Source organism: Mandrillus leucophaeus, unplaced genomic scaffold, assembly GCF_000951045.1.
Source record: "Mandrillus leucophaeus isolate KB7577 unplaced genomic scaffold, Mleu.le_1.0 Scaffold19, whole genome shotgun sequence".
In the NCBI taxonomy this organism is placed as follows: domain Eukaryota; kingdom Metazoa; phylum Chordata; class Mammalia; order Primates; family Cercopithecidae; genus Mandrillus; species Mandrillus leucophaeus.
Genome location: NW_012101920.1, coordinates 6,777,820 through 6,793,608, shown reverse-complemented (window position 1 = coordinate 6,793,608; position 15,789 = coordinate 6,777,820). Strand labels below are relative to the sequence as shown.

The window sequence follows — 15,789 nt, the reverse complement described above, 5'->3', positions numbered from 1 at the left end:
GGCTCAAGGTCCCCAGCTGCAGTCACACCACACTGTTCCCTGCTTTCACTGTCACATCTTATTCTCTGGCCTCCTGCCTTCCCCGTTATCAGGACCCTTATGATTCTTTTGGGCCCATGAGGATAATCCAGGATAATCTCCCAACTGAAAAATCTTTCACCACATCCGCACAGTCCCTGCTGCCGTGGAAGGTGGCATACCCACAGCTTCCGGAATCAGGACCTGGAAGGTGGCATACCGATAGCTTCCGGAATCAGGATGTGGAAGGTGGCATACCCACAGCTTCCGGGATCGGACCTGGAAGGTGGCATACCCACAGCTTCCGGACCTGGGAGGTGGCATACCCACAGCTTCCGGGATCAGGACCTGGGAGGTGGCATACCCACAGCTTCCGGGAAGGTGGCATACCCACAGCTTCCGGGATCAGGACGTGGAAGGTGGCATACCCACAGCTTCTGGGATCGGGACCTGGAAGGTGGCATACTCACAGCTTCTGGGATCAGGACCTGGGAGGTGGCATACCCACAGCTTCCGGGATCGGACCTGGAAGGTGGCATACCCACAGCTTCCGGGATCGGGACCTGGAAGGTGGCATACCTACAGCTTCCGGGATCAGGACCTGGGAGGTGGCATACCCACAGCTTCCGGGATCAGGACCTGGAAGGTGGCATACCCACAGCTTCTGGGATCAGGACCTGGGAGGTGGCATACCCACAGCTTCCGGGATCAGGACCTGGAAGGTGGCATACCCACAGCTTCCGGGATCAGGACCTGGAAGGTGGCATACCCACAGCTTCCGGGATCGGACCTGGAAGGTGGCATACCCACAGCTTCCGGGATCGGGACCTGGAAGGTGGCATACCCACAGCTTCTGGGATCAGGACCTGGAAGGTGGCATACCCACAGCTTCCGGGATCAGGACCTGGACGTGTCTGAGGGGGTGTTATTCTGCCTACCGTCTCATCTGAAGTGTGTTTTCCTTTTTTTGATGGTGGGCCTGGGCCAGCCCTGTGCTCTCCTGCCCTGCCTCCTCTAACTTGGGTGGGGCCCCTGGAGACAGCTTTCTGTGCTTCGAGTAACCTCTGGCCTGGGACCTGCTGCTCCCAGCGGAGGCCTGTCCTGAGCCTCCCTGCCCCTCAGTTTTTGGTACAATCCCCATCCCCATGTAATAGGTGGTATTAAGGTGATATAAAGTGGGGTTACAGATTGTACTGACCTCGTTGGAGGAGGAAGGAGGAGGTGGGAGAGTGTCCCTTAAGAGACTAGTGTGCAGTAGGTGCCCAGGACAAGGTATCAGGGTGCTGAGGGCCCCCATCCACCAGCCAGGTGATTCCAAATGCGGCCCTTCCAACCCTGGCTTGCACCAGCTCCCTGAAGGTGGTGGGGGGCTGTGTCTGAAGGTAGCAGAGGGGGAGATCAGGCTGGCTCTCAAGCTGTGATGGTGAGAAGATTTTTATTACACTGCCCTAAATTATGGCCCAGAACTGGTGTCTAATCCTTGTTCAGCCACCAGCTGCCCATGTGTAAGACAGAAGCTCTCTGATCTTCCAAGCTGAAAATTAAAATGACCAGAATGGATTTCCAAGGGCCTGTTCTGCTCCTAAGACCCTGGATGGCTGGGCCCAGGGGCAGAAGGCTGAAGGAGCCCTGATGGTGGGCACAGACAGGACACCAACTGTTCCAGGCAATGAGGCAGTGTGCACTGCGTGGCCATGTTGGAATTTGTGTTTCCTGTGGCTCCAACGCCTGCCTGGGTGCCTCAGGGCCAGAGAGATCCTCAGACTCCCAACTCTGCTGTGTTTTGCCCTGGGGGAGTTTCAGGGCCAGCTTCACTGGATCTGTTTTTGTGCTGAGGCCCTGGTCCTGCATCCCACATGGGAGTCTTACTCCCCTGGGAGTGGGGTGGTGGGTGAAGGCCCATAAGGATCAGTCTCTAAATAGCCTCTAGGAAGGTAACCAGAGGCCAAAAAAAGGACTTCCTGCCTTCCCACGTTTGAGATTTAAAAATATCCCCTTTTCCATTGTGGTAGGACTTTCCAGGGGAAGGTGGGCTGAGAGACACTGGAAATGAGCTTGGGGACGTGCGGTTCCTCCTCCTGCTCCCTCTAGAATTAGATTTCAGCCGGTTCACCTGGGTGTCCCTGGGAGGAGGCACCCGAAAGCCCAGCAACGCACTGTTCTCAGGCTGGTGGTTAAATATTAACGTCTCTCAGTGCTGCGGCATCGGGGTCACCAGTGGCTCATGCCTTGCAGAGCAGGGCCATGGGAGAACCCAATTTCAGAAGAGAAGAGAAGATGACTTTTGGGGTCTTGCTATTTCTTTAATCAGAAACAGCCTGAGAAAGTGGAAGGATCATCAAGTTTATAGACAAAAGACGTGTGGCCTGTCCCCTGGCTCTGCTGCCTTTCTGTGAGATTAGAGGAGGGGGAAAATCTGTCTGAACCCAGGAAACAAGGTGAGAGCCAGGCTTGCCACCTTACCTAGGTTTGTTCTGCTGATCAAGTATAACATGGAAATATGTTGCCCCATACAGATCTAGCTTTTTCCAGAAATAGGATGTGCTTACTAAACTGAGACAGTATTGATGTACATGTGTTAGCTTGTAAAGGGAAGTAAAATATTTCACAGTGAATTGCTGCTGCCACTCTGGTCTGTATGCATATAAATGTTTCATGCCGATGTGTGTATACTTTAAAACAATTATTAGCATAATGGCACCTATATTTGGGGCGCTCTATTTGGGGCTTAGATTGGTCTTATCCATTTTCAAAAAATAGCTTTATTAAGATATAAAGTGTATAATTCAGTGGTTTTTGGTACATTCCGAGTTGTGCAACCAACACCACTGTCTAATGTTAGAATGTTTTCATCACCCCGAAAGGAAACTCCATACCCACTAACAGTTACCCCCATTTTCCCTACCTCTCTAGCTGTTGGCAACCACTCATCTTTCTTTTTTTCTATTTTTTTTTTTTGAGATGGTGTCTCGCTCCGTCACTCAAGCTGGAGTGCAGTAGAGTGATCATAGCTCACTGCAGCCTCCGCCTCCTGGGCTCAATCGATTCTCCTGCCTCAGCCTCTCGAGTAGCTGGGACTACAGGCATGTACCACCATGCCTGGTTAATTTTTATATATATATATTATTTATTTATTTATTTATGAGATGGAATTTTGCTCTTGTTTCCCAGGCTGGAGTACAATGACGCAATTTAGTAGAGATGGAGTTTCTCCATGTTGGTCAGGCTGGTCTTGAACTCCCGACCTCAGGTGATCCGCCCGCCTTGGCCTCCCAAAGTGCTGGGATTATAGGCGTGAGTCACCAGGCCTGGCCAATTTTTGTATTTTTTGTAGAGATGGGATTTTGCCATCTTACCCAGTCTGGTCTTGAACTCCTGGGCTCAAGCAATCTGCCCACCTCTACCTCCCAAAGTGCTGGGATTACAGGTGTGAGCCACCATACCTGGCCCTACTTTCTGTCTTTATGGATTTGCCTATTTGGGACATTTCATAGAAATGGACTCATACACTATGCAATCTTTTGTGTCTGACTCCTTTTTCTTAGCATAATGATTTCAAGATTCATCTGTGTTGTAGCCTTTATCAGAGCTTCAGTTTTTAATGGCAAATAATATTTTGTTGTATCAATTTACTGTATTTTGTTTATCTGTTCGTGAGTTGATGGACACTTCGCTATTTCTACCTTTTTGGCTGTGAATAATCCTGCTATGAACATTGGTGTGTAAGATTTTGGGTGCACATGTATTTTAATTGCTTCTGTGGGTAGTCGAATTGCTGGGTCACATGGTAATTCTACATCTGACATTTTGAGACACCACCATACTGTTTTCCAGAGTGGTTGCCCCATTTTCCAATCCTACCATTAGTGTATGAGGGTTCTACTTTCTCCACGTCCTTGCCAGTAACACTAGTTATCATCTGTGGTTTTGGCTCTGGTCATCCTAGTGGGTGTGAAGTGCTGTCTCACTGTGGTTTCAATTTGTGTTTCCCTAATGGTTGATGATGTTTAGCATCTTTTCATGGCTCACTGGCCATTTGCACGTCTTCTTTAGGAAAACATCTGTTCAAATTAGCCTTCTCTATTTTGGGAGTCAGTGGCATGCTAGCTTTACAATATGGGTTTTAAACTCTCCCTCTTCCATGTTCTTGATCAAATTATATAAGAAAGAATTATCTGTTGATAATTTGCAAAATTTGTGGTTATAAAACCAACTGGGGTATGGGGGTGGGAAAGACCTTCCTATTTCAATTTCTTTTGGGCAAATCAAAATTTTCATTTCTTTTTGCACCAATTTTTGCATTTTGCATTTTCCCAGAAGTTTACATCCTACAAATTCTGTTTCTTAAGCACTTTCCTATCATATTTCCACCTTGTCAACAAGTGTAGCTTTATATGGTCCTTTGAAGTGACTGTGCAGGGCTCTGTTGCCTTGGACGTGCCATAATGTTTTTACCAGTCTCTCTCACTGGATGGTTAGTTTTCAGTTTTTCTGTTATAAACAATGTGACTGTTGTTTGGGTTATGTATCTCTGAAACTAACCACTCACATGTAGTGGCTTAAAACAACATTGTTTTATTGCTCAGGAATTTAGGCAGGGCTTAGCTGGGTGGTTCTTCTACTCTTTCTGGTGTCTTCTGTGGTCACTGATGGAGCTAGGAGCTTGACTAGGTCTGGAAGGCCTGAGATGGTGCCTCACTGGGGACTGACTTGGTTTCTCTCTCTCTCTCTCTCTCTCTCTCTGGTTTATAGATCCTTATCCTCCATGGCCTGTGCCTCCTTCCCCTCCATGTGGTCTCTTCCTTTAGCAGTGTAGTCAGATTTCTCGATTCAGTGGCTTGCTTCCCAGAGGGCAAACATAGAAATGATAGGCTTCTTAAATCCTAGTCCTGAGCCTGGCAGGGCCTCAGTTCCACTGGGTCCTACTGGTCACAGCAGATTACATGGTCAGTCCAGACCTCAGAGGTGGGGAACAGACTCCACAAGTTTATGGGACAGCAGCATCTGCGTACAGAGACAAGGAATTATTGGTGGCCGTATTTGCAGAAAATCTAACACTACTGTGAACACAGTACACTTTTCTGACAAATTTTGGAGTCCAAGGTAAACATGCTTGGAATGGACATGTAGTCTGTTGACTGGAGAACTGTGGGCAAGTCACGTAACCTCTGGGGCCAAGACATGTAAAGTCCCCATCCTAGGATTTCCTGAAGTTTAGCAGAGAATAGACACCAACACTGACATACCTTGTAATAACTATATTCCAGGAGCATCTGGGAGTTTGCTGCCAGGCTGGTCTTAACTTGGCTCTTCCTAATCATTGAAAAAGATGGCATTATTCTCATTTTACATAAGAGGAAACCAAGACACAGGAATTATCTGGCATAACCTTGCCTTATCCCTTCTCCATCACCCGGGTTTCATCCCTCTCTAGTATTTTCTCTGTCTGTGATGACATCACGTATCATACAGGATTCAACATATTCCTATGTGTCTCTTGTCCCCAGGTGAGTGAAGGAGGTGGCAGGGTTTAAGCGCTCAGGTTCTTGAGTCAGGTTTCCTGCGCTGTCACCTGGTTCTGCCACTTATCAGGTGTGTCACTGCAAACAATTGGCTTCATTTCACTGACCCTGACTTTTCTCATCTGTAAAACGGTAACAGGACTTTGACCATTTCATAGGGCTGGTGGGGAGATTCGGAGAACCAAAGTGTGGAAAGCACCGAGATTCTCAGCAGTGGCGAAGGTGAAAGAACACATTTAGGTTCCTCAAGGCCTTTCACCCTGAGCCTTCCCTACCTCTTCTCTCACCTGGGCTGGGCCAGGGAGGCCACTGTGTTCAAGGTAAATAAAAACGTCACAAAGGGCTCCTTCAGTGCTCTCCTGGTTATAAGAACCAGTGTTCTTTTATGATGCTCGAGGTGGCAGCTAGAAATTCCCCCTCTCCCAGCTGTCAGACTGGACCTGGCTGCTGAGTAATTCCTTCCTTGTCCTTTCCATGAGGTCCAACCTCACACCTGGGCTCTCAGTCTGAAAGCAAAGCCCGTGTTAGCATCTCACACTTGACCCATCTCAGCAAGGCTCCTGTCTTCCGGTGCCTTCCAATGAAGATTTGGCTCTCCTAAACGTGCCTGGGACACATTGCAAACTATGACTTGAAGGAGGGGAGTCGACGCGTTCACGTTGATTCATGGATGAGTCAGCGCTGGCCTGTAGCATCTGGCCTCAGTGTCATAGCCTGCAATAAGAGAATGCTCAGTATCGTTTGGCGAGGCGTTCTCTGTTTAAAGATCTCACTCTGTTCCCCTGGTTACCATTCATTGTTTCACTGTCTTCGAGGGCCTGTCCAGATTATCTGGTCACATTTTCCTGCTAATAACAATTTTCCAGCAAAATCACCACCTGGGTTTGTGACTTCTGTGCTGGGGTGTGGATATTTCCTACAGGGGCCTTGGGAGCCTGATTCAGTAGGAGAAGTTGTTTCAACTTGGAGTGGTGCTTCTTGTCTCATCTGTTAATTGTTGAGAATAGCTAATGGTTCATTGACAACCTTGGTAGCTTTTCAAAGCCAGGAAAGTCATCCAGGCAAACTGGAGATAAGACAGCAGGAAATTCTTGTTTATAAGTTTAAAATCTGTGTAGATATCCCCAAAGCCAGCCTGAAACTACCTCTGAAAGAGCATGGGGAAGAAGTTAATGAGTCATGAAAAATCGTCTCATTATTTTAATTCAGTTTGGATGTGAAAGGCAAACTTAGGGTCTTCAAAGTCCTGTGTGGCTCTAAAAAGACTTCCTTGCTTCTGTCATCTCTCTGTGCTTGAGAGAGAAATGAGTCCTTTACAATCTTTAAAAAAAAAAACAAAAAACAAAAAACAAAAAACCTCATTCCTCATAGTCCTGGAGACTGGGAAGTCCAAGATCTAGGTGCCGGCAGGGTCAGTGTCTGGTGAAGGCTGCCCTCTGCTTCAAGATGACACCTTGTTGCCGTGTCCTCACGTGGTCAAAGGTGGAAAAACAAAAAGGGACCAGACTTTTCCAAACTCATTCATAAATACATCAATCCATCCCCAATGGCCTAATCACCTCCTAAAGGGCCCACCTCTTAATAATGATGCATTGGGGATTTTCAACATGAGTCTTGGGAAGGACAAAACATTGAAACCATAGCAATAACAGAATTAAGCATTTTTTGAATCAGGTTCTGGGGTTGTTAAAAAGGAGAGTTTGGGGGGGCATGGGGTGAGGTGACTCCCGCCCCCATCTTTGGTCCTGGTGATGCTGTCCATTGCTGTGGAGTGCCCACCCTTCTATGGCTAGGAGTGGGCACATGACTTGACTGGGCCAACTGGATTCTCTCCCCCAGAGTTTTGGATGGAGAGAGGCCCAGAGGGAAAGGCAGCTCCGATTTGTTCCTTCTGTGCTTGTTCCTGAGAAAATTGCCCTGTGCCCTCGCGCCTGCTTTGGTTCCTGTCGGTTTCTGACTCTGGTTCTTCTTCCCTGTGTATGCTTCTCTGGGTCTGTTAATCTCCCAGCACTCACTAACATTACAGATCTGTTTCCCGTATGCTTTCTCTGAGCCTTGTTCACATTGATGTGCCTGATGAATGTCTGACAGATTATGGCATGCAGCAGAAGGGTGATCTAGCAGACCTCACAAACCTAGAGTTGTCCAGGTCAGACAGGAAGATAAAGAAGGGTGGTTTTCCACAGTGTTAGTAGGGAGAGCTGGGGGCTGGAGCCAACTGGAGATGTGTGCCTCATCAAAGGGACATCGGTGGCTCGGCTCCTGCCCGTGGTTTAGTGGGTTACATTCCAATGAGGTTGACTGGTGAAAGGCTCTGAAAAGGCAGTGTCCAGAAGAACTGTCTTTGTGTATGGTTGCAAGCTTGGGCTTGCAGGTAGCCTGGTTGGTTTCCAGTCCTGCCTGGACTGTCCTAGTGGCATAACCCTGGGCAAATAACTCGACCTTTTGGAGCCTCAGTTTTGAGTTCTGCACAATGGCATGGGGAATATTATCTACCCCACATAGTATTGTAAGAACTAAGTGACATGAGACTGGTCAGGCGTTTCAACCCAGAGCCTGGCACATGGTAAGTGCTCCATAAAGGGTATGTCTGACATCTTTATGTGTGAGCAGAGAAGATTCACTGTAATCCCCAGGAAGATTAGATAACTCCAAGTATGATAGAGACTGTTGTTGCCCTGGGACAGGGACCAGTGTCACATTGTTCATCATTATGCCTTGGTTTCTGGTACAACACAGCGGTATAAACATTCTAGTTGACTATTAAAGGACTTAAAGTATTGAAACTTTGAATCCTTATTAAAGGTGTGCAAGAAATGTTATGAAGATTTTTCATACTAAATTTCTACTATCCAGAAACATAACAATCCACTTATCTACCCACTTATTCATCTACTCCTCTACCCATTCATCCATCCATCCACCCATCTACCCATCCACTCATTCACCTACCTGCCCACCCATCTACTCATCCATCCATCCACCCACCCACCCAGCCACCCACTCATCTACCCATCCATTCACTTACCCATCCATCCATCCTTCCATCCATCCATCCACTCATTCGCCCATGTACCCATCCATCCACCCACCTATCCATCCATTCACTCATTCACCCACGTACCCATCCATCCACCCACCTATCCATCTACCCATCCATCCACCCTCCATCCCCTATCGAGTTAATTATGATTGTACCCATTTTGCTACTGTAAAAAGTGAGGAAGAGAGAATGAAAGGATTTTCACTATTAATACCGTCAGTCCAGAGATTCACCTCCTGCCTCTTGGTGGGCTCAGGAAGATGGTGCACGTCCTGGAAATGAACTTAGGGTTGTGGGAATTGAATGAGACAGTGTAGTGTTGAGCCTGTGGGACAGTATCTGGCACATGGTGAATAGTGCAGTCACTATCAACTTCTGCTCTCTGAGACTCTTCCAGCAACACGGAGGCTGCATAATCCCTGTCTTCCTGTACTCTGTCCCGCTGGGATGCCCCTAACAATTTGTGGGGTGATATTGCCTTGTAACAGCTGCCTGTTCCCTGCATGTGTCTCTTTGTAGCTCTTCTGCACTCTCTTTCCTCACCACAACTACTGAGGGGTCTTTGTGCCTGGATCTTGGTCTGATGTTCCCACTTGTAGGGGACCAGTGGACTCTTTCCATGAGGCTCTGCTTCCCATCTGTTGGGGAAGCTGAGCTGTGACCTGGCTGACGCAAAGCCTGTGTCTCTCCTCCTCTCTCGCAGGGAATCGGATCTCTTCCTGCTCGACAGCCGCACCCTCTGGGCCTCGGAGGAGGGCTGGCTGGTGTTCGACATCACAGCCACCAGCAACCACTGGGTGGTCAATCCGCGGCACAACCTGGGCCTGCAGCTCTCGGTGGAGACACTGGATGGTGAGTCCCCCGGCCACTGCCACCACCAGTTCTAATGCAGCCTGTGCTCCTGGACTTCAGGAGGGTCTCAGTAGTGCTCATGCTTGCCTCACTACAAACAGGCTTCCCCACCCCTCCCAACCAGTACTCCATGTTCAGCCTTTTGATCCAAACCGGAAGCAGCCCCTTCCCCTCTTTCCATGAGAAGATTACATATTTGGCCATAGCAGAATTGGGTAAGGCCTCATTACACAAAGGGTGGTCCCACATCAGCAGGGGGGAGGGCAGCCCTCTTATGAGAAATGCAGAATCCTGGGCCCTCCCCAGACCTGCAGCATCAGAACCTACACTTTAACTAGAGCTCCAAGGTGACACCACAGGACACAGGACATTCTGGACTGTCCGTGAACTGCAGGGTGTTTAGCAGCATCCCTGGTCTCTTACTCAGTAGATGCTAGTAGCGTCTCCCAGTTGTGACACCCAAAAATGTCTCCAGACATCGCCAGATTGTCCCCTGTGGGACAAAGTTGCCCTCATGCAAGGCATTAGTCCCTTCCACATTAGAACCTGAATGTGGGTCTGAGTCCCCAGTTCCTGGAGAATCCATTGTGAGTCTGCCCTCCCCCACACCTCTCATTCCCACCACAGTTCTGCCTCCTTTGAGAAGGGAAGAAGGAAGGATGGTGAGTGGGGAAGTGGGAATGGGCTTCTCTATGCTAATTTTCCCCCACCCCAAACAGGTAACAAATGGTATCTTGTAGCTTGACTTTGCTTAAAATTCAGTGGTGATGGTTTCCAGCTGTGTAACTTCTTCCTTCCACCAGTTTTGTGAACAACAATTTTTTTTCATTTATTTTTGAATAAACACCTTCACAATGTTTGCCTTTGGAGCTATGAACAATACATGTGTAACACGAAATAGTTTCCCTCCCACTTTCTTCTCCAGCTGCTGAGTTCCACTTCCCAGGGACAATTGCTGTTTCCTTCTTTTCAGGAGATGCTCTCTGGGTGTTTCAAAAATTACATGGAGATTCAGCTTTCAGTTTTTCCCCCTCCCATAAATGGTGGCCTGGCATATACAGTGTTCTCCAACTGATGACTTATCTCAGAGATTGGTCCTGTCAGCCATTAAAGAGCTTCCTTGTTCCATGTGTTTTGTGTCCATGTAGCTCTGCCACCCACACACACTGTGGCGTTGGACAATTTCCCTAACCTGTCAGAGCCTGGGCTTTCTCATCTCCAGCATGCAGGTGGTGAGAGGGTTTGGGCTATTGGGTTGTTACAAGATGTAATGGGTTATTATGGGAAGAGTTTTTTAAAATAGTGCCTTAATGTGCATGGGATTTTCCCAGGCATCTTGGTAAAATGCAGATTCTGATTCAGCTGGCCTGGGGCAGAGGAGTCTGTTTTCAGACAGCCACCAGGTAACAGAAGCTGCTGGTCCCTGGACCATGCTTTGAGTAATGAGGCTTAGAACAGGACCTAATTGTCATACACATGTAAAGGAGAGCAGTCATCATCATCATCATCATCACCACCACCATCATCATCATAACTGACTTACCCAGCTCTCCTGGAATGGATGCTTAGGTGTTTTCTAGTCTTTTGGTCTCACAAACAGGGCTTCAGTGGGAAACCTCGGTGTGTAGGTCATTTTTCATTTGAATATAACTCTAGGACCAGTTCCTGAAGGTGGTGTTGTCTATTTGTAGTTTTTGTTTGTTTTTTTGTTTTGTTTTGTTTTGGTTTTTGTTTTTGAGATGGAGTCTCACTGTGTCACCCAGGTTGGAGTACAATGGCATGATCTCGGCTCACTATAACCTCTGCCTCCTAGGTTCAAGCGATTCTCCTGCTTCAGCTGCTTGAGTAGCTGGGACTACAGGCGCCTGCCGCCACACCTGGCTACTTTTTCTATTTTTAGTAGAGACAGTGTTTTACCGTGTTGGTCAGGCTGGTCTCGAACTCCTGACCTCAGGTGATCTACCCGCCTTGGCTTCCTGAAGTGCTAGGATTACAGGCATGAGCCGCTGTGCCTGGCCTATTTGTAGTTTTGATAGATAATGTCAGTTTGGCCTCTTTAGAGGCCATTCCACTTGCGTCTCCACCAGCAATGCATGAGGGTGCCTGTTTTCCCATTGTTGCCAGTTCAAGTTCTCAAACATAGAGTTTTGCTAATCCAACAGATAACAAATGGTATCTTGTAGCCTGACTTTGCTTTTTTTCTTATTCTGTGTGAGGTGGGGCATTTTGTTCATGTGTGCCATTTGCAGTTTCTTCCTGCACATGGTATGTTCATATCCTCTGCCCATTGTTCTGGTAAGTTTTGGTCTTTTTCTATATGATTTTGGTTCTTTGCAGTTTGAGCAGCAAACATTTCCCCAGTTTTTTAGTTTAATTTTTACTTTGCGTATGCTGGATTTTGCCACGTGGATTAAGACAGTGGAGCTTGGCCAGGCACAGTGGCTCACGCCTGTAATCCCAGCACTTTGGAAGGCCGAGGCAGGTGGATCACTTGAGGTCAGGAGTTTGAAACCAGCCTGGCCAACATGGTGAAACCCTGTCTCTACTAAAAATGCAAAAAAAACAAAAAACAACAACAAAAAAATAGCCAGGCATGGTGGTGCATATCCATAATCCCAGCTATTCGGGAGGCTGAGGGAGAAGAACCACTTGAACGCGGGAGGCGGGGGTTGCAGTGAGCCCAGATGGCACCATTGCACTCCAGCCTGGGTAACAGAGAGAGAATCCATCTCAAAAAAGAAAAGAAAAAAAAAGACAATAGAGCTGAATGTAATAACCTTTTCCTTGATTGATCCTGGACTTTGCCTCTTTTTCAATTCTTATCAAAGGCCACTGTCTTAGTCTGGAGCTGGAGGCACATCCTGGCCAGCATCTTGGGGATAATTTATCAAAGTGTAGTTTAGGGGCCCTTATCTCTTTCTCCAGCTTAGGTGCCTGGCAGTAGGATGTGGGTAGCAGGAACAATTCCAGCATTTGATAGGCCTGCAGGAGGTCTGAGTGAGAAAATAGAGACCCTCCTCACCCCAGACCATCCAGAACATACGCTCTGCCCGAGTTGTAGAATTACTCACGTAAAGTCACAGGCCATGTGAGCGGACTGAAGAGTTTAGCACACACTCTTGTGCCCTGAATTCCATATCAGTCTTCTTTCTACTGCTTGTCTCCCACTTCCCCGCTACCCTGCAACTTGTTCTTCTTCCCCTTTCCATGCCCCTGAGAGTTAAAAGTGGTCCTAGAAGACACTGGAGCTTTCCATTGCTATCTTAGGGGTTGGCAAACTCTAGCCCGCTGACCAAAGTCAGCCTGCAGCCTGATTTGTGTGTATGTGTGTGGCCTGTGATCTAAGAATAGTTTCACATTTTTAAATGATTGAGGAAAATTGAAAGAAGAAGAATATTTAATATCATATAAAATTACATGAAATGTACATTTTGGTGTCCATACCTAATGTTTTATTGACACAGCCATACTCATTTGTTTACATTGTGTTTGGGGCTGCTTTTATGCTTTCACAGCAAAGTCGAGTAATTGTAACAGAGACCCTGTGGCCCGCTAAGCTGAAAATATGTATTATTTTCAGAAATACTAACAGAAAAAGTTTGTGATGCCTGCTCTATACCAGCAATCCTCAGACTGTTCCGTGAAGTGCCAATAGGTGCCTCAGGGAAAAAGGAAGAGTTTCACAGTCATTTAAATATGACGAATGCTAGGCTGAATAAATGAAACAGATTTCTCTGCAGGACTTATCAGAGCATTTATTTTGCCAGTGTCCATTATGAATCTCTGGATAGGAAGTATTGCCTCAAGGAATTCCAAACTCATCTAGCAACAGAATCATTTGACTCTTCTTTTTCCCTAGAAGCCCCTGTGGAACATTCTAGGGATAAGATAAAAATGAAGTAATATGGCTAAGGTGGACTTAATTCCCTTCTTCACAGTAACCGTTTCTGTGGACTTGTAGATGTTGGGGAGACCTTGCAACTGGGCCCCAGTGGGTTCTGTGCTTCTCTGTGTTGCCTGCCCGGCTGGTTCAGGTGATTTTTCTCTTATTTGATGCCAGCCCTGTGGCTAGCTCCTCCTAGTACCGCTCCTGCCTTCACCATTCCCCCCAGACACATTCAGAGTCCTTTTGCCCTTTTTGCCTCCAGCACCTACTCCCCCCATTGTCCAGGTTATGGGGAAAGGCTCAGCATTGGCGGAGGCAGTGCTGCCCGATGGTTAGAGCTCAGGCTCCCGAGCCAGGCTCCCCTGGTTCAAATCCCAGCCCTGCTGTTTCCGGCCTTGTGACCCAGGGTGAGTCACGTAATGTGTCTCATCTGGAAAATGGGGTTAATAATAGTTTCCATCCCCAAGGGTGGTTGTGAGGGATTAGATGAGCTCATGTGAGTGAAGAGTGTAATTGGTCAGTGTGTGGTTGCTACGGAGCACCACTGTGTCTTGTGATCATCACAATTACCCAGCAAGGTAGATGCTATGGTTCACATCCCCGTGGTGCAGGCAGGAAATGGAGGCTCCTGAGAACCTGCCGGGGCTCCGTATTTCAGCAGCCCACCTGAGACCCTCTCCGTAGGCTGCAAGTTGCTATCTAGAGTCAGATCAAGGATTAGATGCTGCGTCCGTGACCCCCTCTGGCTCCGTGACACCTTCTTTGCCCCTCCTGGGCAGGGCGCTGGGGGCTGGGTGTGGTGCCACCGCCCAGGGACTTGGCTTGTCCAGGTGCTGTGCGTGCCCAAGCAGTGGGTTTGGTGTGGTTGCCCAAGTCAGGGGAGGATCACCCACTCAGATTGTCAGGGAGGGGCAAAGTGTATAATGGCCAGTTGGCTGTGTGGAGTTTTGGACCTTTTGGGGATGAGCTAAGGAGCAAGTGAGCCCAGGATTTTCGAGACATCATGGCTGTGAAAATGCTTTGTTTTCCCTACTGTGGAGGATCTCAAGCCTGGTGTCCATCAGGGTCACCCTGCAGGGCAAACTGCACGTGCGGGTGCCTGGGATCCATTTCAGACCCACAGTGGGGGATCTCTGATGATGCGCCCAGGAATATGCCCTTTTTCCCTAGTAGCTTTAGGGGTACACGTGGTTTTGGTTCCCTGGACAAATCATATAGTGGTGAAGTCTGAGATTCTAGTGCTCCTGTCAGTCAAGTAGTATACACTGCACCCAATATGTAGTTTTTTATTCCTTAGTCACCTTTTAAAATAAGACTTGGGTAACTTGAGGCCTGGCCCAGTGACAACACTCTGGCAAAGTCGTGCACAGTGCCTGGGGCAGCCTGTTTACAAGATGGTGCCTGGGCTGACAGGTGCCCCTTGGGTTCTGGGTCTCAACCCTCCCCTGCCGGATCCTGCACGGGGAAGGGCAGCAGAGCCTGTGGGAGGTGGTGTGCATCCGACAAATCAGTGCACACCTGCTTTGTGCCTGGCCCCGAGCTGGCTGCAGAGGCCCTGGTCCCTACCCTGGGAACTTCTTACTGACCTTAACTCAGAGAATAATCTGCCTGCACCAGCATCCAGAGAAGACAGGGGCCCAGGCAGCGGTGCCCATGCCCATGTCACCATCCAGAAGGGGTAGAGACAGGGTCACCTGAAGCTTGCAACCACTAGGCAGTTACACTGTGCCTGGATGTAGAAGGGGCCCTGGCAGCTGCTGGAATTTGGAGTCCGTACACCTCCTGGGGCCTTGCTTTTCTCATGCACACAATGGGCATGTGGAGGAGAGTAGTTTGGGCCAGTGTGCTTCCATTCTAGTGGGGCGCAGCCATCAAAGACCTTATTGCGGAAGCCTGGTGTTTGACCCCACGTGAGCCCCTGCCTGCCAGTGGTCTCCAAAACTCCAAAGCCCGGATGGCGCCCTCCTTCCCTCCCAGCTGGCCACGGGTGGGGGGTCTTGAGGTCAAAGTGCAGAGGTGCCCTTCTGAGACCACCCAGGAAGCGTGCGTCTGTTTCCTCTTCCTCCCAGCTGGGCCCTCCTGTGAGTCACCACGCGGAGCAGCCGCAGCTGGGGCTCCGCTCCGGGCCAGCGTGCCCTCGTGGGGAGAAGCCTATAACTCCCAGGCACCTGCAGCTCGTCAGGAGGGGCCGAGCGGGGAGCCCGGTCTCATCTCCCTGGGGATGGGCTGGCGCTGCAGGAATGAGGGCTGGAGTCTGTTTGTCTTTCCTTTAGTACAGAAGAGAGGAGAGGCAGCCTCTCCACTTGTTGCAGCCCCCAAGCTGTGCTTCCCACCCATGGACTGGCTGTGTCCTACACCCCACGCTGGATGCTGGTGTCAGGGACCCGGGGTGAATCTAGCACTGCCCAGAGCCCTGTGAGAAAGGAGAGGATAGAGAGGAGAGCGAGAGGAGAGGATAGAGAGGAGAG

General features: G+C 48.8%; 1 protein-coding gene across 1 annotated transcript in view; it reads left to right on the top strand.

The window, feature by feature from the left end:
* Nucleotides 1-15,789, top strand: part of BMP7 (bone morphogenetic protein 7) — a 75,944-nt gene that overhangs the window by 28,047 nt on the left and 32,108 nt on the right. Inside the window, exon 3 of the mRNA XM_011978147.1 lies at nt 9,287-9,435. Within this exon, the coding sequence (XP_011833537.1) occupies nt 9,287-9,435 (149 nt within the window). The remainder of the gene's footprint in view (nt 1-9,286; nt 9,436-15,789) is intronic.